The sequence below is a fragment of the Crotalus tigris genome, unplaced genomic scaffold (assembly GCF_016545835.1).
Source record: "Crotalus tigris isolate CLP2741 ecotype Arizona unplaced genomic scaffold, ASM1654583v1 scf7180000024339.11422700, whole genome shotgun sequence".
NCBI lineage: Eukaryota > Metazoa > Chordata > Lepidosauria > Squamata > Viperidae > Crotalus > Crotalus tigris.
The window spans coordinates 9,164,696-9,187,684 of NW_024100509.1; the positions used below are offsets into that span (position 1 = coordinate 9,164,696).

The 22,989-nt window shown below is 40.2% G+C and overlaps 1 protein-coding gene across 1 annotated transcript in view; it reads left to right on the plus strand.

Moving 5' to 3' along the window:
* The window catches only part of ADCY10 (adenylate cyclase 10), a 212,712-nt gene that overhangs the window by 152,850 nt on the left and 36,873 nt on the right, over positions 1–22,989 (plus strand). The window contains 3 exon segments of the mRNA XM_039326127.1: positions 12,751–12,866; positions 14,994–15,111; positions 16,432–16,627. Coding sequence (XP_039182061.1) covers positions 12,751–12,866; positions 14,994–15,111; positions 16,432–16,627 — 430 coding nt within the window.

The window sequence follows — 22,989 nt, forward strand, 5'->3', positions numbered from 1 at the left end:
ATGGTGTAGGCTCAACCCTTTTTTTATCGGCTTGTGCTTTGTATGCCTGCCTAGCTTCATCTAGTGCTTTTCTAACTATTGGCCAGGTGTTTTGTAGTTTTTCCATCCATTCTTTCAGTGAAGGGATCGTTGGTTCTTTTGGGGTTAACTCTGGCATGGGGTTGAAACTTTGACCGTTGGCTATTTGAAAAGGAGTGTAACCTGTGCTGGAGTGGACTGCATTATTGTAGGCAACTTCTGCAAAAGGGAGTAAGTCCGCCCACTCGGTCTGCTGGAAACTAAGAAAACATCTTAAATATTGCTTAAGTACGGAGTTCATTTTTTCAGCCCCCCCCCCATTTGATTGTGGATGATGGTTAGATGTCAGTCCCTGAGTGGTTCCTAAGAGGGATAAAAATTCCTTCCAAAATGCAGACGTAAATTATACCCCCATCAGAGATGATGCGTTGGGGTGCTCCATGCAATCTGTAAATGTGCTGGATGAAAAGTTTTGCTAAGGCTTTTGCAGTGGGAATCTTTTGGCAAGGGATAAAGTGCACCTGTTTGGAAAACAAGTCTGTGACCGTCCAGACCACAGTATTCCCATTGCTTTCTGGCAATTCCACTATAAAATCCATGGCTATTTCTCTCCAGGGGGCTGAGGGACTTGCCACTGTTTGCAATAGTCCTGGCGATTTCCCTTGCAACCTCTTTGCAGTGGCACATTTTGGACAACTGGCTATATAACTTTCTATGTCCTTTTTCATGGATGGCCACCAAAATTGCCGTTTAATTAAATGTAAAGTTTTTACAAATCCAAAATGCCCTGCTGATTTTGTGTCATGGCAAAGGTGCATGAAAGTGACTCTTTGAGTTGTTGGTATATATAACTTTTCCCCTACCCAAGGCAACCCATCTCTCATTGTGCACACATTTTTGTTTTTCTGGAACAATTCATCTGTTTCCAAACTTTTTCTGAATTCAATTCCAGTTTGGCTGTCCAGTTGTGGTTTTAATTTGGCTTGGGTTCTTGTGGTTACTGGTGCTGCCAGTTGTGACTCTGCCATTATTGGTCTAGAGTCTATGGTTCGTGCGCTGTTATATTGAGGCATGTGAGATAAGTTCTTTCTTCCTGGTAAATGTTTGACCTTAAATTGGAACTGGTGAAAATGCTGGGACCAGCGGGCTTGTTTGGGATTGAGCTTCCTAGACGTTTTCAGGGCTTCCAAATTTTTGTGATCAGTCCACACCTGGAAGGGGATTTTGTTGCCTTCCAGGAACTGTCGCCAGGTGAGTAATGCCCAACGTATCCCATAAGCCTCCTTCTCCCATACGGGCCAGTGCTGTTCTGTTTCCGTGAGTTTCTTGGATGTATATGCACAGGGTTGCAATACTCCATCATCATTTTCTTGTAATAGAACAGCCCCCACTGCCACATCACTTGCATCTGCCTGTATTACGAAGGGCTTGTCCATATCTGGGTGCCTTAGTACTGGTTCGGCAGAAAAAAGTCTCTTTAGTCTCTCAAACGCTGCTTGGCACTCCATTGTCCATGTTAGTGGCTGGCTAGGTTTTACTGAGGATGCTCCCTTCATTTTTAGTAAGTTAGTGAGGGGCAAGGCTATCTGGGCAAATGAGGGGATGAATTGGCGGTAAAAGTTTGCAAAGCCCAGGAAACTTTGTAGTTGCTTTCTTGTGTGGGGTGGTGCCCAATCTAATACTGCTCTGACCTTCTCTGGGTCCATTTCAATGCCCTGGGGGATATGCGATAACCTAGGTAGTCTATCCTTTCCTGGTGGAATTCGCATTTTGAGAGTTTGGCATATAGGTGGGCGGCTCGCAGCTTCTTTAAAACCACTCTGACAAGGTTGACATGTTCCTCTTTTGTTTTGGTGAAGATAAGAATGTTGTCCAAGTAAACAAGGACCCCCTTAAACAGGTGCTCCCTTAGAACGTCATTGATTAATTGCATAAAGACTGCAGGGCCCCCTTGTAATCCAAATGGCAAGACTTTGAATTGATAGCACCCCATGGGGCAGTTAAATGCGGTCTTCCATTCGTCCCCTTCCTTAATACTCACGCGATAGTAAGCTTCCCTTAGGTCTAGTTTAGAAAATTTTTTCCCTTTCTATAGGTGTGACAGCATGTCTTTCATGAGGGGCAGAGGATATAGGTTGCTTTCACTGATTGTATTCAGAGCCCTATAATCCACACATAAACGTAAAGAGCCATCCTTCTCTCTAAAAAGGACCAGGGCAGCCACTTTAGGCTTGGCTGGCTCAATGAAACCTCTCTCTAGGTTTTTTTTTAATGAATCTTTCCATTTCCTCGTTCTCCTTTGGGGCTCATGGAGTATAATCTGGGCTTCAGGAGTTTTGCCCCAAGCTTGAATTCAATTGTACAGTCTGTGGGTCGGTGGGGGGGGGAGCTCATTCGCCCTCTCCTCACTGAAAACTTCAGCAAGGTCTCTATATTCCTCTGGTATTTCTGTTAATCTTTTTTCCTCTCCTATGGATGCTTTTTTTATTCTTGATTCTGTTAGCCTCCCTTGGGGTTTTAAGTCCACAGGGTCCCCCTTCGGGAATTTGATTTCTGTCGTCCTCCAATTTACCCAGGGGTTCCATTTTTTCAACCATTCCATCCCTAGAATCATTGGGCATTCCATGCCTGGGGTCACCACAAATGTTATGTCCTCTTCATGTTTGCCCAGGGAGAGGTGTATTGGTAGAGTGGCTAGGGTAGCTGGCACCCCCCCTGCTATGGATCCATCTAACTGGCCAAATGAGATTGGTTGTTCCAGTCTCCTCGATGGGATGCCCAGATTCCCCACTAGTGTTGGGCTAATGAGGCAGTGGGTGCAGCCAGAGTCTATTAAGGCTTTCACCTTCACAGCTTCGGGCATGAGGGGGATTAATATAGTCACTGTCTTGAGGATGGGTGTGATGTGTCCACTTACCAGGGGTTCGCCCTCCGAGCTGTCATCTGAGGCATCCATCGGCCCTGTGGTGTAGGCTGGAGTTCTTTCCCCTTGGTGAGTAGAAGGTGGGGGGTTCCGCAATTTTCATCATTCTCATGGCAGTTTCTTTTGGCTTAGCTGAAGACTTTCCGGATTTGTTGATTGGGGATCTGTCTTGGTTGTGCTGGGGGGCTTTGGAGCGGCATTCTACAGCTCGATGCCCTTCTCTTCCGCACTTGAAACACCCCATTTGCTTCTTGGCTGTAGCCGATGATTTCACCAGTTCGTGTGTCAGCTCAGGCGGGGGGTGGCTCCATTGTTTTCCTCGGTGGTGTCACTTCAATATGTCGATCTCTGCTTCCTCTGCTAAGATGTCCCATTCCTCAAGTTGGTATGGGTCCCCTCGGGGCAGGCAAGCATCATATAGATCATAATTTAGTCCGTCTTTGAAATGGCTAAGGAGAATATCTTTTGGCCAATTCAGTTTGCTGGCAATGGCCCGGAATTCTTGTGTATATTCAGCCACCGGGCGTTTGCCTTGTCTCATCGTCTTTATTCTTTCATGGGCTTTGCGATCAGCCAGGGGGTCTTCAAATCGTCTTCTCAGAGAGGACATGAAATGGTTGAAGTTACTGAGTTCTGGGGCATTGGAGTCATGCAAGTTCACCACCCAATCTGCAGCCGGTCCATCTGGGGCAGATTGCACAATCCGGATGCGGGCTTTGTCGCTGGGGATGTCCTGCCCGTATTCCTCCATGTAGCTGAGGACTTGGGTTAGGAAAAACCCCAAGCGTGTTGGCTCCCCTTTGAATTTCACCTCCAAGGGCGGACGTCTTGGAATGGATCAGTGCCTCCGTTGTTGGAGGTAGTGTCTTCCGTCCAGATCTCCATCTGTGGTGCGGTAGGGGGTGGGGACTACTGGATCAGCAGATGTCCCCGGGGTTGCAGGTTCCACGTCCCCCTCGGTGTCTCTCCTTTTGCGGCTCCAGGAGCTGGGGCGGCGGTAGGGCTCAGGATTCTCCTCTCCTAGAGAGTTGAAAGTTCTCTTCATCAGGTCAATAGCTTTCTTTAGGATCCAGTCTGAGTACGGTGCCCAGCTTTCTCCCTCTTCACTTGCGTGCAGGGATTTCTCCATCTCCTGCTTCCATTCTGGTTGCTTGGTCCCCCGTCTCAGGGTCACCTTTCTTGATTCCTTTCTCCACTCGCTTTTTTTTCCAACCTCCATTGACCAGCGAGGCTTGTGGTCCTGTGTCTCTACCACTTCTTCTCCTGAGGAATCTGACCTCTCAGATCCCAACATCTGGCAAGGTTCCAATTGGGTCAGCGGCTCTCTTTCCAGGGAGTTTTCCCCCTTTCTTGCTCCATTGTCTGACATGGTAATTTTTTGCAAAATCCCCCGGCAAGGGTCTCCCTTCCAGGTGGATTAATTTTGGAAGTCCTGTCTAATGTAAGGACCCACCCCACTTTGCATCTAAGAAGACAGAACTCTTGGAATAATTCTTCCAACAGGAATCCTTTATTAAGAGAAAATGGTTGCAGGCATTCTAGACAGGACTTGGGGTTCAAGCTCTCCGATTCGAGGTTTTAAGGGGTTCCCCAGTTGTCCCACCCAATCACCCCCCTCTTCCAGTGACAGTTTCAGGCATCACAATCCCACCCCTTTTTTCCTTTCTGCCGGCTGGATGGAGACTTCAGATAAACTACATGAAAGGTAAATATCCTCCTTTGTTATGATAAGGCCTTTTGGTGCTATCCACATTCAAACCCTTTGAATTTGTACCGAAGGAAGTGAGGGCCATAAAGCCCCTTTGTTCACCCCCCTCTCTTTCTTTATGACAGAATCCAGAGAGGGCAGAAATGGGGTTTTCTATAATTGATAACTGGAGATGAAGTATAATTGGATTCTGACACTATTCTACATTCTGTGTTCTATTCTGTTCTGAGTTCTATTCTATTCCATTCCACTCTATTCTAAAGCCAATGCAGTTGAAGGCTGCATCAGGAGAGGGATGGTATCAATATTATGTGAAGTGATATTACCGCTTTATACTGCATGGTGACACCACACTTGGAATACTACATTCAGTTCTAATCAGCACAATACCAAGAAATTTTAAGGTTCTGACAGACAGAGACAAATAAAGCAGAACTCCGAGGCTTGCAATTCCTCAAAGAACATGTATATTGATACAAAGTATCAGCGCTTCAAAAGTGAAACCAAGTCTGAAGAGATGCATAACAATTCCCCAATACAAAGTTTAAAAATCCCACCCCTAAGGCTATGCAAGCAACTACATTTCCCCATAGAGCTTGTTGGCTGGTTTTTCATGAAGCGCCCAGCCCACAGTCTGGGGAGCAGCCGATGACCTTGGTTCCATTGAGAGAAAGTTGGAGACAGAAAGTCTGTTTTGTCTAGCGCAACACCTGGTAACCACCCTTCCTCCATGCTATGTGTCAACTAGAAATGAGAAGGAAAAATGACTGCAGCCATGCTCATTTTAAAGTTGACAAAAAGAACCACAATACAAGAAAGAAGCAATGGGCAGAAGCTTGTCAAAGAGAAAGCCAGCCTAGAATTAAGGAGACTAGGAGTGAAATGATGGCAGTGTTCCAATAATTAAGGGGCTGCCACAAGGAAGAAGGAGTCAACCTGTTCTCCAAAACATCTGAAGGCAGAACAAGAAGCAATGGATGGAAATTAATGAAGAAGAGAACCAACTTAGAACTAAGGAGAAATTTCCTAACAGTGACAACAATTAATCAGTGAAACGACTTGCCTCAAGAAGTGTGGGTGCTCCAACACTGGAGGTTTTTAAGAAGAGATTAGACAATCATTTGTCTGCTATTCTGTTATTCTGAGAAATGTTCCTGACAGTGAGAACAGTTAATCAATGGAATAGCTTGCTATCCAGAGTTGTATATGCTCTAATCCCTGGATATTTTCAAGAAAAGATTGGACAACCATTTGTCCAGGATAATATAAGCTCTCCTTCCTTAAGCAGGGGCTTGGACTAGAAGACCTCCAAGGTCTCTTGCAGCCCTATGATTCTATGATTTCTGAAAACAAAAACTAACCATACAGACTGGATCCACATAAGACGATAAATTTAAACAGTTTGTGAGTCTGTAGTCTAGTGATCTCTGTAAATATATTAACAGAATAACAGAATTGGAATGGACCTTGGAGGCCTTCTAGTCCAGCCCCCTGCTCAAGCAGGAAACACTACACCATTAGTATCCTTTCCCTAGTTTTAAAGCAGTCAGCACTTGGTTAGATAACCATATGAGCAGTCAGGACTTGGTTAGATAACCACCTGCCTCTGGTATATATAACATTTCTATTTCAATTCCCCACTCCTTATTTTTTTTGCTTAATCTGTAATGATTCTAACTTTTGCACTTGAAATCCTTCCCCTTTTACTCCTAATACTCTGTTTGTTCACTTAGTTGTATTTGAGGGCTTAAGGTAGACACAGAGGTGCGCACTGCTCCAGTATCCACTAAAAACATTATCTCTTCTCTATCAGGTCCCACTTCTAAATTTATTAAGGGCTCATCGTGGGACCTTAAAGTGAATTGCCCAACACCTCTAAAATTGACTTTCATCTTCCTCCATTAATGTATACACTTGCTGATCCTTCTGCACATGTGGGCAATCTTTCTTAAAGTGTCCTTTCTGTCCACACTCAAAACATGCTCTTTCTCTGAATCCCGTTCCAAAACTTCCTCTACCTCTTCCATTTAGATATCGATACTGTCCTCCTCCTCTATTTCCATTACTTCCTCTTCCCCTTTGTTCAAATAAACCATGGTATACACTGGTTCCACTATTCCTGCCCACTTATCAGGGGTCCAAATTAAGGCATAATCTAATTCATTGTCTAAGGACTTACATGATTTTTGTTTAACATATTCATACAAGTGTTGGCACGCAAAATAGTCAGTAGTTCCCATACGCGGCCATTCTATTCTCTCATCTTCCCACCAAATAAAACAACACAAATTTACCATATCTTCTTTGGTCAGATTCAACTTAATAATGATCTTATTATAGGAGGGTTTTCCCCAATTGGCCAGCAGGATTCCTAATTGACTTCCTGGATCAATGTTCAGTTTGGGGTTCTTTCTTATTTTCCTTACACATTTCTTCTTTTGGGATCCTCCTGAATTACCCATACTGGTTTACTGTACTGTTCTTTTATTCTTACCAATTTAATGGGGCCACGATTCACTTCACCAAGCCGCTTTCTCTTTTTCCCCACCACTCTCCTCTCAGAGGTATGGAAATCAGGTGCTCAAGAGTCCGCATTCACTTTGCCTTGCAACCCTACGGTTCTTGGGGCATCTCAAGCACTCCTCTCACAGATCTTAGATTCACACAGTCCTATCCAGTCCTCCATCCGACTGCCTAGGCAGTAATTTCCTCTGGTTTACCCCAAATAACTCACCTAGGTTCGTGCACAAAGTTGCCCAGTCACTGAGGCCAGTAATTCACTGATCCCTCCTTTCATCGTTTTCCTAGCAAGCTCTATTTGGGTCCGTGGAAGCTGAGTGTTGATTCCAGACCTTGGTCCCTAAAGTTCGAGATCAGACCATCGAACTCAATGGGGCATGCCTTCTGATATTGTCTCCATGTTCTCTGGGATCCGGAAACGAATGTTCCTCTAGCCCCACCTGCTGGGCGCCAAAACCGTTGTGCATGAATTTAAAAACAATTAAATCCATTAATTGGGTTGCAAAGAAAATGAAATTTATTGCTTACAAAGAAAAGAAAAAAAAACCGGTTTGCAAAGCGTAATGGATCCGAGTCAAGACTTCATGCAGGAAGTTCTCAAGCAACAGATCACACATGAGCCACGATGAGCAGTCATTTTTATACATCCTATCGCAATGCCCCATTTCCCTTCCCTTTTGGTCCCATTGGAAAAGCCCACAGAGGTCACAATCTATCAGAAGCGCCTAAATAGAATACATTCTCTGTGTCCTTATCTGCTCAGGTTTCCTCAACATCTGACATACTACCATATATGGGCATATTGTCGTTAAGGTAGAAATTCACAGTTTGTTTTTTGGTTTTGGTGCACTCATCCTGTTTATTTTTAAAACATCCTTTTCCCTTGAACTGTTTCCCTCATATGTAGCAGTCTATTTATAGAATATAGAATAATAGAGTTGAAAGGGACCTTGAAGGTCTTCTAGTCCAGGGGTAGGCAACCTTGGCTCTTTTATGACTCATGGACTTCAATTCCCAGAATTCCTGAGCGAGCCAGGAATTTAACAAATAATAATGCTTTAGCAGAACACCTCTGCTTTAGCAGAACACCTTATACCATTCTGGAGAAATGGCTGTCCTATCTCTCTTATTTAACTTCCAGTGATGGAGCACCAACAACTTCTGGAGGCAAGCCAGTTGACTGATTAGCAAGAAGTTTCTCCTTAAGTCTAGGTTGATACACTTGTATCTTTGATACACTTCCTTCTGTTACTTCATGTCTTGCCCTTAGGTGCTTTGAATAGGTTGACCCTCTCTTCTCTGTGACAGCTCCCCCCAGTATTGGAAGACTGCTATCATGTCATCCCATCCTTCTATTCATGAGACTAGACATATCCAGTTCCTGCAACCCAGACAGCAAGCTTTGGTTTCCAGTCCCCTAATCGTCTTTGTTGCTCCTCTCTGCATTCTTTCTAGAGTTTTATATCGTGACCAAAATTGGATGCATATTCCAAGTATGGTCTTACTGGTGCAATATAAAGCAGTACTAACACTTCCCATTATTATTTGTTAAATTTATTTGCCACTTAATTTATTTGCTACTTGGGGCTAATCTAGGTGGCTTACAACAATAAAAAATGAAAATTGTAAACAGAAGAGTGTAAAATAATAGAACAACAAAAACAATGAAAAGAACACAACAAGAATACATCAGTATGATAACTGAAAAGATGGACAAAAAGAGGATGTTCATACTGTCCCTCTGATGATACATTGGCTTTTTGGGCAGCTGCAGCATACTGCTGGCTTGTATTTAAGTGATTGTCCCCTAGGACTCCAAAATCCCTCTCATAGATACTACTGTTGAGCCAGAGACTGCCTATTCTATAATGTGCATTTGGTTTTTCCTGCCTAAACACAGGACCTTACTTTTTTTCACCACTGAACTGCATCTTATTGGATAGGGCCCAGTGTTCAAGTCTGCCAAGATCTTTCTGGGTCTTGAGCCTATTTTCTAAAGTGTTGGCTATTCCCTCCAGCTTGATGTCATCTGCACATTTGATGAGTTCCCCTTGTATTCCCTCATCTAAATCATTTACAAAGTTGTTAATGAATACTGCCCCTAAGACAGAACTTTCAGGTACTCCATTGCTTACATCCCTCTATGTAGGTATATTACATTAAGGACTACACACTGAGTGCAATTGGTCAGCCAATTATGAATCCATTGCGTGATAATGCTATCTGTAAGGACCCACCTCACTTTACATCTTAAGAAGGCTGAACTCTTGGAATGTCTCTTCCAACAGGCATCTTTATTAAGAGAAAGTGATTGCAGGCATGCTAGACAGGATCTGGGGAATTCTCTCCCATCCTTCAATGTTTTAAAGTGTTCCCAAGCAGTCCCCACCCCACAGTTCTTCCGGGTGACGATCACTCATCTTCTCTTTTCCCAGATCCTAGGCATTGCATTGTTCCCCCCTTTTCCCTCACTGCCAGTAAAAGGGAAACTTCAGAGAGAGTAGATGAAAGGCGATGGCCATATTGTTATGGTCAGTCCTCTTGATGAGAATCAACATTCAGTCACTTTGTAGTTTAATGAAGGAAGTGAGAGTCATAAAAAACCCCTTGCTTATCCTCCTCCCCTTTCGTAGTATGACAGAATCCAGAGAGAGTAAGAAATGGGTTTTTATCAGAGTAAGTAGCTAAAATGAAATATAATTGGATTCTGACACTATCTCACATTTTTCTTTTCAAGAAGTAGGCTGTGGTCTACTTTGTCAAATGTCTTGCTGAAGTTAAATAAACAATATCCACAGTATTTCTCTGATCCACTAATTTAGTCAGTTTGTCAAAGAACGCAATAAGATTTCTTTGGCATTATCAGTTTTATCAAGCCCATGTTGGCTTTTAGTAATAGCTTTGCCCATTTCTAGATGTTTGCAGATCCTTTGCTGCATATACCATGTTCAGTTTGTATCTGGGTGTTTTATCCTTAGGGTGGGCAAGCTTCTGTCTTAGTGTATTCTTGGTTTGAAGCGTGCACATATGATGTATTGGGTAAATATCCTCCTGGTTTCCGATATTCCTGCAATGTATGGAATGACTACATTGCTTTGTTTATTGTTTTCTTCTTTGTCTGTTATTTACCACCTGGTTGATTGTCATGAGGTTTATGCTTTGGCTTAGGTCCTAAAAATGATTTCCCTCTCCCTCCAGGTTTAGTAAAATAATGAACAAGTATGGTTAAATAAAAAATTATATGAAAAACAGAAATCCTAGAAAATTTAACTAAATTACTATAAAAAGAGCTTTCTATTTCAGATGGGATAGCCAAAGTTGATCTCACAAAATAATTCCTTGTTCTTTAAAAAATTACAGTTAAAGCTTATATTATTTCTTTCTTTCTATAATATTGAAATTCCGATATAAAGATTAGTATTTCTCTTTTGCAAGATAAAAGAATAAAAATCAGAAAAAATATAGTTTGCAGTCTCATTGAGTTCTCACAATGCAAGTTCAGCAGAGAGCATAGTAGTCTGACAGACATGCTTTCTTAAGTATGATGACATTACTATCTATAGCATATCAGTTCTAGCTTTTGACTTTCTGTTCCTTAGTTCCACCCCTCTTCTAGCCATCACTGTCACAATTCCTTCACTTTCTCCCTAGAATCATAAGGCTGGAAGGTATCTCGGAGATCTTCTAGTCCAGTCCCCTTGCTCATGGCAGGAACTTTATACATCCCAGTCAAATGCTTGTCCCATCTATTTTTGTAAACCTCCAGTGATAGAATATCTACAACCCCAGGAGACAAGCTGATTAATTAATAATTGATTGATTAATTTCTCTGTCAGAATTAATTGATTAATTGCTCTGTCCTTACTTCTAGGTAGGATCTCTCTTTAACAAGCTTCCATCATTATTTCTTGTCCTGGCCTCTGATGTCCTAGAAAATAAGTCAATCCCCTCTTTTCTGTGACAGCATTTCAAGTATTGGAAGACAGTTATCTCTGCCCTGATCCTTTTCTTTGATAGACTAGACAAATAGCTCCCTCAACCATCACATGGTTTAGCCTCCAGATTCCTTATCATCTTTGTTGCTCTTCTCTGCACACTTTCCAGGGTCTCTTTTTTCTATCATGGTGACCAGAACTAATGCAATATTCCAAATGTGGTTTCACCAGTGTGGTGTAAATTGGTACTAGCACTTCTCATTGTCTTGACGCTATCACTCTGTTGATGCATCCTGGCAGTTGCAGCACTCTGTTGGCTCATAATTAAGTGATTTTCCATTAGAACACTTAGATCCCTGTCACAGTTACTACTGTTAAGCAAGGGACTGCCTGTTCTAAATTGTGCATTTTATTTTTCCTGTCTAAGCACAGGATCTTATTTTTCTCACCTCTACTGGATAGGGCCCAATGTTCAAGTCTGCCAAGATCCTTCTGGGTCTTGAGCCTATCTTATAAAGTGTTGGCTATTCCTTCCAGTTTGGTGCCATCTACATATTTGATGAGTTCCCCTTCTATCCTATCATCTAGATCAGGAGTCTTCAAACTTGGCCTGGTGTGCCTGGCTGAGGAATTCTGGGAGTTGAAGTCCACAAGTCATAAAAGGACCAAGTTTGAAGACCCCTGATTTAAATCATTATGAAGATGTTAAAGAGTACTGTGCCTAAGACTGAACCTTGGGGTACCCCACTGCATATTTCCTTCCATGTCGATGTAGTTCCATTGAAGACTACTCGCTGAGTGTGGTTGGTCAGTCAATTACGAATCTGTCTGTCTAGCTTCAAAAACTAGAAAAAGAATCATGGTTGTCACTAGGTCAGGAAAAGCAAGGGGTTAAGTATTAATGGGTATCAAAGTGTTTTAACTTCTCAGTGAAACATTTGTCTGTGTATGGAGAGAGCCTCTATTGAGGAAGAGAGGGTTTTGGCAACCTTTCTTCAAACATTTTCTCTACTCTGTAGTGAAACTTCAAAATAGTTTTTACTGATATCAGTGGAAGCTGTTTTAAACTTCATTATAGTGAAGGACTATTCCTCTTGGTGTGTTTTTAGTGTGATTCCAGGCATGTACAAACAATACACATGTTGCATGGATGCAGTTTGCCCACTTTGGTACGTAACACCAATATACTTGTCCAAGCCAAATATATCTTATGTTGCTTAAATTATGGATAATGTACATGAAATAGTTCAATACCCATGCAAATACGTATATAATGTAAACTACCTATGTAAGTCATGCACACATTAGAGAATGTTTTTACATACTTACATTACATATATATAGAGAGAAATAAACCTTCTCTATGTGAATGAACAGTCTGGCCAATATATTTTATATATTTAATTGCCAAATTTATACAGTCATCCATTTCATGTGTTTGTTTTTTTTAATTCTCAGCACAAACCACAAATCTACCAATAACAATTAACAATAAGTTCTTAGAGGGTCCATGTTTATATATAATGCTTACACTGCTGTCAACCTCAGGCACATACACAGTTACCAAGTTTTCACAACAAATCAAGACAACCCTTTTGGGAACCAGCTTTTTGCACTGCATAGAGATGTTTCCTCCTGCTTCTTAGATATCAAGATTCTGTGCAAGTGTTGAGTTGCCTAGAAGATCTCACCTTTCGAGATGACAATATCATTGGACAGTCCCTCTTCATTTCAGGCTGTCTGAACATTATACTTTATGCTGGTAAGTGCAGAGTCCTTTACACAGTATCTAAAATGCAGGTTTGAAGTAAGAAAAAGACATTAAAAACAATTATATCTACCTTTCAACAAAATGTTGTCATGGCAGTGTGTCTGTACAATAATTAAAAGACAGACAATAACGTGATAAAACACACAATCACTTATACCATCATTAAATTTAAACATAATTTATGTTATTAAATATTCCTCCTAACCCTAGAAGGTAAATCACTAACAATATTAACATTAATATATAATCAGAAAAAAATATGTTAAGGAAATGAACTGCCTTTTCTGAATCCAAATTGTAATTTGATAACCACCTGCTAACCAGTTCTACCCAATAGCCAGTAATGTGACCAAATCCTGATCATGTCTATATAAGACATATATACCAGAGTTTAGATTGTTTTGAAGAAAGCTTTACTTCTTAGACATAGGATAAACTTGGAAAATATAATTTCAGGTGAGATATCACCTGAATATGTAACTTTAATAGTAAAGTTACATATTATTGTAATAGTAAAGACTTTGTGCAAATATAGAAAGGTTAAAGAAAGTTCATTTTAACATTAACAAATTAGCCAAAATGATTACCATCAGGAATATTTTGAAAATAAAAGGACACCAACATGAAATACTAATAGTCATTCTAGGACATGGTGGCGAACCTATGGCACGCGTGCCAGAGGCGGCACTCAGAGCCCTCTCTATGGGCATGCACGCTGCTGCTGCCAGCAGCTTGCACAGGTCCATTAGGCTGCCACTGCCCGGAGCAGCTGCCCAACCCAGCACAAAGGAGGTGAAGCAGCCAGCTAGCAAGCTTGAGTAGAGGTGGAGCACGACCATAGCCAGCAAGCCAAAGGCCACCCTGAGCAGGGAAAGTCAGATCCCCATCAGCACCATGGCCCCCCAGTCCCAGCTAGGATTGCGTGCCTTCCCCCCATCTATGCTGGGCCTCCTGCCCACCGCCCCAACCACCCGAGACCCCCTGGATCTCCCCCAACCCTGCCCGACCCCCACAGGTGCCCTCCCATGAGCAACATTGAGGTGGCCATGCCCACCCCAGCCACACCAATCCAGTCTGCCATAACAACTGGAGCCATGCCCACCCAGTGGGCCACACCCCCATGCCCCCCTGAGGGCACCACAATGCTGATGTGGCCCTGGCACTTTGCGATAAATAACTGAGTTTTGGGTTGTGGTTTGGGCACTCGGTCTCTAAAAGGTTTGCCATCACTGTTCTAGGAGAACTTTTCTCTTTTGACATTTATGGTAAATTAGGATCTCTCACAGTATTTCCATCCCATGGCATGACTTGAACCATGAGCAGAAAGAAAGACAAAAAGACCCGATGTTAGAAGAAAAGCTTTATTAATAAGATCCAAATATTTCTGACAGATATTTTTGAAGAGCGAACATTGAAAACTTGTCAAGCCTCATTAATAAAGATTTTCTTCAGCAGAACATAGCATTTTCATCCTTTTCTCTTTTTTGATCTTTGACTTTTTGTGTCTTTTGTTGTTGTACTAGGGCAGGGGTGTCAAACTGCTGGCCTGAGGGCTGGATGCATCATAGCGAAACCACGCCCACCCCATTGCCGGCAATGGCAAAAAAGTTACGATATGTCACAACACGTCACGTGACGTTGCAAATTTGACACCCCTGTACTAGGGTTAGGGCAAGTAATAGTTTTATTGGTGGCAACTTTAACCATGTCAAGGTTGAATATGTTCAGGTTAATAAGGGGTTATAAAATAAGGAATGATGCAAGATAATTTTCAGCCATGTTTAGGCTCCAACAGTACAGCTTTATATATTTAATTATTAATTTTTTTTCTGACCTATTATCATGATCCCGATTCTAAACATGCTTCTTCCTCTGTGCCTAGCGATATTAAGATACTGCCAAATAGGCATTGCAGATCTGCTGATATTTGCTATCCATACAATATTCCTAGATTCCATGAACAATGGAGTTGTTTGACTGAGTTTTTCTTCAAATGATGCAAATCTATTAAAGTTATATGTTATCTACTATGTGCTATTGAACATTTGGAGATATTCAGCTATGACTGGAATCATAGCCAGTGATACATGCTTAATGATACTTTTCCCCCCTCCCCAGGATTTTGTTTTAAGCCATTTAAGTACTGCCAGGATTTTATTCTCGCTAATGAAACAAACTGCATCCTTATGTCTCAAAACAACATCATGTTGAGCTTGTATTCTTCTCTGGCAATTTGGTAACTAATTTTTTGTAATGCTATTATATGATGTGATAGTTTCCCTTTTTATATTGTAAGATAGAAATGTATAGGTTGATCCATGGATTCCTGGAACTCAGTGTTACTGTTGGAGGCGGCATTGTTCTCTATGGATGTGTGTATCTGAATCTTCTTCTGACCTGAGCAATGATTAGTGAAACATATTTTAAACAGAAACAGGATTTTCTGTGAAAGAGTCATAAAGGACTGATATAGAAAGAAAATTAATTCTCTGCCTAAATACTTCTCATCTCTTGTGATTTTTAAGTCATGAAGAGCCAAAGAATCAGAAACACACTTCAATCTACAAGCCACTGTTGTATACCAAATTAAGTAATTCTTGCCATCTGATAGTAAGTTGTTTAACTGAATTTAATTAAATGAATGATTGGGCTAGTTGGAACTTTTTGTATGGTGTGACAAAAAAAAACCTGTAGTGTATTTCCAAGGACCAATTTTACCAATGTATAGTGTATGTAATTTTAATTTTCAGTCTTATAAATCACATTCCTATCAACTTCCATCATCCATTTCTTTTTTTCCAACATTAGTTGGTTTTCTGAGAAAATAATTAGATTTCTAAATTTAAACATTCTTACAGAGCAGATTTTATTTGTAAATACAGCTTTGAGTAAATCAATTTAGTTCTGTTCAAGTGTTATGTTAAGATGGGCAGGTTTCTACATGATTCTGCTCCTTTCCTATTTCAAGCCAGCACTTGAGGGCCCATCTGTGTTATTACAATTACTGCACTATACTACAGTCAGGCATAATGCCTGAATATAGTTATAGTACACCAAGAAATATGCTCTAAGTCAGTGGTGGGATTCAAATATGTGAACAACCGGTTATCTCTATGGATGCTGCTTCTAGAAGTCCATTCTGAGCAACAAAAAATTAGCTACTGGTTCTGCCGAACTGGTGCAAACTGGCTGAATCTCACTACTGCTCTAAGTCCATGATTAAAACATTTTAAAGTCATTAGGCCTAACATTATAACTAAAAAAGGACCTGAAAAATTATGTGTAATATAGTGTATAGTGTATGTAATTTTAATTCTCAGTCTTATAAATCACATTCCTATCAACTTCCATCATCCATTTCTTTTTTCCAACATTAGTTGGTTTCTGAGAAAATAATTAGATTTCTAAATAACCTTAAATATGAAAGGAGACGATAGTATAAAGATTATACATTTTTGGCCTCGATTTCCTTTCATTCTGAAAACTCATGTTTCTGTACATCTCACAAGGGAAGGGTTGATTCTCCTTCTACCTAACATGTGAGTTTATCTTTTAGGTTTGCCAGACTTCAGCAATGGGATAAATTCATAATACCATTTGAAAAAGCAAGGCAGTTGGTGAGGAGAACATGTGCTTCACTCTGTTCTAACCATGGATTCTGTAAACTGGTGGAGTGTGAGACTCTGTTGTTAAGAAAATATATAGAAGAGAGGCCTGACAAAGTCCGTGAGATGCACAACAGGATAACAAAGGTAAGGGATATAGGGATGGGTATGCAGAAATTTACTTATTTAACAATTTCTTGCAGGCACAAACAGTGAACTATCAAATCAAATCAAGTCCTCTGGATATTTTCATAATCAGTTTCTAATTTCACCTAAAATCTATTTTTTTTGTTTTACTTTAGCAGATATTAAATCAGGGTCTTCAAACTTGGCCCTTTTATGACTTGTGGACTTTAATTCCCAGAATTCCTCAGCCAGGCATGATGGAGTTTTTTTAAAAACATTTTTTTATTTTTCCAAACTCTCCCCCATACATATATCGTGATATTTATCAGATGTTAACATACATTCTTTTTACATTCATATATAAGATACTTTTAATAAAATGAAATAAATACATACACATGACTTTTGGTGTTGCTCACCCATTTCCCCTTTCACTGTATCCACACTCCTTCTTCTCTACCTTCTTTCTCCCTTTCTTCTCTTCCCTACTTCCCTCTTCTTCCTCTCCTCTTCTCTTTCCTTCACCACTTCTCCCCACTTCTCTTCTCCTCCAACCTTCCTACTTCCTTCTACCCTCCTTTCCTCTTTTCTCTCTCCTCTCCTTTCTTCCCTCTCATCCCTCTTCAGAGACAATTCAGGGGTAATGTCGGAGCAACTCCTCTCTCCAAATTTCCCTATCTGTATTATATACAATAAGATTAAATTTCTCTTACATTAATACTTCTATTTATCTAACCTTCTCGGTATATATGTCAATAAATATTTATACAACCTCCAGTTATTCAATACTGTGTCGCCTGGGTCTCCCTCCTTATGTGCTCCTTCTTCTTCCATCTAAATTGATGTTAACTATCTTTTAACCATATTCTCTTTCCAGCCAATCATAAAAAGTTCCCCAGATTTCATAGTAGTCTAACTCTGTCTTATCTTTAATTGTCATTGTTAGTCTATTCATTTCTGCACATTCCAATATTTTCCCAATCACCTCTCCTCTGGGGGTGCTTTCAGTGCTTTCCAATTTTGTGCAAACACAATCATGGCTGCCGTAATTATAAGAATAATTAAATATGTTTTCTCTTTATTGTGTTTCTCTGGTAGAATACCCAACAGGAATATTTCAGGTCTTAGTTCTATACGTTGCTGTATCATCTTTTCTATCCATGTTCTAATTATATTCCAATAAGTTTTAGCTTCTACACACGTCCACCACATATGGTAGAAGGAACCTGGTATCTGATGACATTTCCAACATTTCATAGACCTGTCCTTAAACATTTTAGCTAATCTTTCTGGAGACATGTGCCATCTGTAAAACATTTTGTACATATTTTCTTTATACACAGTCGCCATTGTCAATTTATAGTTTCTTTCTCATAGTTGCTGCCATCTATCTAATTCAATTATGTATCCAAAATTCCTTGTCCATTTTATCATTGTCTCTTTCACTTGTTCCTTCTCTAACTCCATATGTAGTAGATAACTGTACATTTTTTTAATCCGTTTAATCCATTTCCTATGAGTATTTCATCTAACTCTGTTGTCCCCAAATTAACACCATCTATTTTAACATCTTTTTCATATCTAGATTGTATTTGTGTTCTCATGTACCAATCCATATTTATTCCTTGTTTCTCTAATTGTTGTTTGGTTTTCAACTCCCCCATATCTGTTAGTAAGTCTTTATATCTTATAATGTTTCCCATGTTAAATATATTGGGGTGTATTAGCACCTCCATAGTTGAGAGCCAATTTGGAATCTTCAAATAATGCATTCTCTTTACTTTCTCCCAGACCACAAATAAAGAATTCCTTATGTAATGTCTCTGGAAATAGCTATGTATTCTGTTTTTTCCATACCATATGAAAGCATGCCATCCCAATTGTAAATCATGTCCCTCTAATGTCAATAATCTTGTATTCCTCAGTAAGATCCATTCTCTCATCCATGATAATGCTGCAGCCTGATAGTACAATTCCCAATTAGGTAGACCAAACCCACCTCTCAATCTTGTATCTTGTAACATTTTTAGATTAATCCTTGCCTTTTTTCCCCGCCAAATATATTTCAAGATTATTTTATTAAGCCCCTCAAAATATTTCTTATCTAATCTTATTGGTATTGTTGAAAACAAAAACAATAATCATGGTAATATATTCATTTTGATTATCGCAATCCTTCCCATTAATGATAGTTGTACATCTTTCCATTTATCCAAATCTACTTCAATTTGTCTTTTCAATTTATGATAATTGTTGTTGTTGTTGTTGTTGTCAATTGCGAAGTCGTGTCCGACCCATCGCGACCCCATGGACAATGTTCCTCCAGGTCTTCCTGTCCTCTACCATCTTCTGGAGTCCATTTAAGTTCATACCTACTGCTTCAGTGACTCCATCCAGCCCTCTCATTCTCTGTCGTCCCCTTCTTCTATTGCCCTCAATCTTTCCCAGCATTAGGCCCTTCTCCAGTGAGTCCTTCCTTCTCATTAGGTGGCCAAAGTATTTGAGTTTCAAATTCAGGATCTGGCCTTCTAAAGAACAGTCGGGGTTGATCTCTTCTAGGACTGACCGGTTTGAACGCCTTGCAGTCCAAGGGACTCGCAGGAGTCTTCTCCAGCACCATAGTTCAAAGGCCTCAATTCTTTTGCGCTCAGCCTTTCTTATGGTCCAACTTTCACAGCCATACATTGCAACGGGGAAAACCATGGCCTGGACTATACGCACTTTTGTTGGCAGGGTGATGTCTCTGCTTTTTAGTATGCTGTCTAGATTTGCCATAGCTTTCCTCCCCAGGAGCAAGCGTCTTTTAATTTCTTGGCTGCAGTCCCCATCTGAGGTGATCTTGGAGCCCAGAAAAATAAAATCTGTCACTATCTCCATTTCTTTCCCATCTATTTGCCAGGAATTGAGAGGGCCGGATGCCATGATTTTGGTTTTCTTAATGTTGAGTTTCAAGCCAACTTTTGCACTCTCCTTCTTCACCCGCATCAAGAGGCTCTTTAGTTCCTCTTCACTTTCTGCCATTAGCATGGTATCATCTGCATATCTTAGGTTGTTGATTTCTCCCAGCAATCTTAATTCCAACTTTTGAATCATCTAGCCCTGCCTTTCTCATAATGTGCTCTGCATATAAGTTTATAGGTTTCTCAAGAGACAAATGAGATGGTCTGGTACTCCCATCTCTTTAAGAACTTGCCACAATTTGTTGTGATCCACACAATCAAAGGCTTTTGCATAGTCAATGAAGCAGAAGTAGATGTTTTTCTGGAACTCCCTAGCTTTCTCCATGATCCAGCGTATGTTGGCAATTTGATCTCTGGTTCCTCTGCCTCTTCGAAATCCTGCCTGTACTTCTGGTAGATCTCGATCCACATACTGCTGGAGTCTATCTTGTAGGATTTTAAGCATAACTTTACTAGCATGTGAAATGAGAGCAATGGTGTGATAGTTTGAACATTCTTTGGCATTGCCTTTCTTTGGAATTGGAATGTAAACTGACCTTTTCCAATCCTGTGGCCACTGTTGAGTTTTCCAAATTTGCTGGCAAATTGAGTGTAGCAGTTTTACTGCATCGTCTTTTAAGATTTTGAATAGCTCAGCTGGAATACTGTCACCTCCACTCGCTTTGTTGTTGCTCAGATTTTCTAAGGCCCATTTCACTTCACATTCTAAGATGTCTGGTTCGAGGTCAATGACCATCTCACTGTGGTTATCTGGGATGTTAATCTCATTCTTGTATAGTTCTTCTGTGTAGTTTTGCCATCTCTTCTTAATCTCTTCTGCCTCTGTTAGGTCTCTGCCATTTTGGTCCTTTATCATGCCCATCTTTGCATGAAACGTTCCCTTCATATCTCCAATTTTCTTGAAGAGATCTCTGGTCCTCCCTATTCTGTTGCTTTCTTCTATTTCTTTGCACTGTTCGTTTAAGAAGGCATTCTTATCTCTTCTAGCTACTCTCTGGAATTCTGCATTCAATTGGGTGTATCTTTCTCTTTCTCCTTTGCCTTTTGCTTCCCTTCTTTCCTCAGCTATTTGCAAAGCTTCCTCAGACAGCCATTTTGCTTTCTTGCATTTCTTTTTTCTTTGGGATGGTTTTAGTTGCTACCTCTTGTACAATGTTGCGAACTTCCATCCATAGTTCTTCAGGCACTCTGTCTATCAGATCCAGTTCCTTAAATCTATTTGTCACCTCTACTGTATATTCATCAGGAATATAATTTAGTTCATACCTGAGTGGCCTAGTGCTTTTCCCTACTTTTTTCAATTTAAGCCTAAATTTTGCCACGAGAAGCTCATGATCTGAGCCACAGTCAGCTCCTGGTCTTGTTTTTACTGACTGTATAGAGCTTCTCCATCTTTGGCTGCAGAGCACATAGTCAATCTGATTTCTATGTTGACCATCTGGTGATGTCCATGTGTAGAGCCGTCTCTTGGGTTGTTGGAAAAGAGTTTTTGTTATGACCATCGTATTCTCTTGACAAAATTCTATTAGCCTGTGCCCTGCTTCATTTTGTACTCCAAGGCCAAACTTGCCTGTTATTCCAGTTATCTTTTGGCTTCCTACCTTAGCATTCCAATCCCCCATGATGATAAGGACATCATTTTTTGGTGCTAATTCTATAAGGTGCTGTAGGACTTCATAGAACCGGTCAATTTCATCCTCTTCAGCACCAGTGGTTGGGGCATAGATTTGGACTATTGTGATATTGAATCGTTTGCCTTGGATTCGAATTGAGATCATTCTGTCATTTTGGGGATTGTATCCCAGTATTGCTTTTCCTATTCTTCTATTGACTATGAAGGCTACACCATTTCTTCTGAGGGATTCTTGCCCACAGTAGTATACCTGATGATCATCTGAGTTAAATTCACCCATTCCTGTCCATTTTAGTTCACTGATTCCTAAGATGTCGATGTTCAGTCTTGTCATCTCTTTTTTGACTACGTCTAGCTTGCCTTGATTCATGGATCTTACATTCCAGGTTCCTATGGAGAAAAAATCTTTACAGCATCGGACTTTTCTTTCACCACCAGATATATCCACAGCTGAGCGTCCTTTCGGCTTTGGCCCAGTCGCTTCATTCTTTCTGGCGCTACTAGTACTAGCCCTCTGCTCTTCCCCAGTATCATATTGGACACCTTCTGACCTGAGGGGCTCATCTTCCAGCGTCATATCTTTTTTCCTTTTAGTACTGTCCATGGGGTTTTCATGGCAAAGATACTGGAGTGGTTTGCCATTTCCTTCTCCAGTGGAATATGATGATAATTATAATGGAATTTTATGATAATTATCCTTTTTAATTGTTGTGCGTCTTGCTGTCAGGTGGATCCCTAAATATTTTACCTTCTTTACAATCTGTATATCTAATTTTCCCACCAGTTCTTTTTTTGTTTTGTTTTTCAGTAATATTTTTCACTAACATTTTGGTTTTATCTTTATTAATTTTCAACCCAGCTACCTCACCATATTTTTCTATTTGTTCTATTAATACAAGTCCTGTCTCTAATGGTTCCTTCAAAATAAATACTAAATCGTCTGCGAATGCTTGTAGCTTATATTCTTCCCTCTTAATTTTCATCCCTTTTATGTCATTATTCTGTCTTATACGTCTATTTAATACCTCTAATGTCAGAACAAACAACAGTGGAGATAGGGGACAGCCCTGTCTTGTTCCTTTCATAATATTGATCTTCTCAGTCATATCTCCATTTATCATTAATTTGGCTGATTGCTTATTATAAATTGTTCTGATTACATTTATAAATTTCTCCCCACAATCCATAGTCTGTAATTGGCTTATCATGAATTGCCAGTTCACATTGTCGAATGCCTTCTGTGTGTCCAGGAACACCAATGCCATCTGTTTCTCGGGGTGTTTTTCATAATATTCTAGTGTGTTCAATATAATTCGCATATTGTCTCTAATCTGTCTTTTGGGTAAGAAGCCATTTTGATCTGATTGTATAAATTCATTTAAAAACTTTTTAAGTCTTTCTGCCATTACTGATGCAAATATTTTATAGTCCACATTCAGTAGGGAAATCAGCCTGTAGTTCTTTATTTTCTGTGTTTCCGTTTCTTCCTTTGGTATGAGAGTAATAAGAGCTTCGGACCACGAATCTGCTATCTTAGCTTCAGAAAGAAGTTCATTATAAAGTTCCAACATTACATTACCTAGTACTTCCAGCTATGTCTTATATAGCTCTGCTGGTAGTCCATCCGGTCCTGGTGTTTTACCACTTTTTTGTCTGTTGATTGTTTCTATTAATTCCATCATTGTTATTTCCCCTTCTAATAGCTTTTTAAATTTCTCTGGCACTTTAGGTATCTCTGTTTCTTCCAAAAAATGTTTTATCCTATCATCTGAAACTGTTTGTTGCTTGTA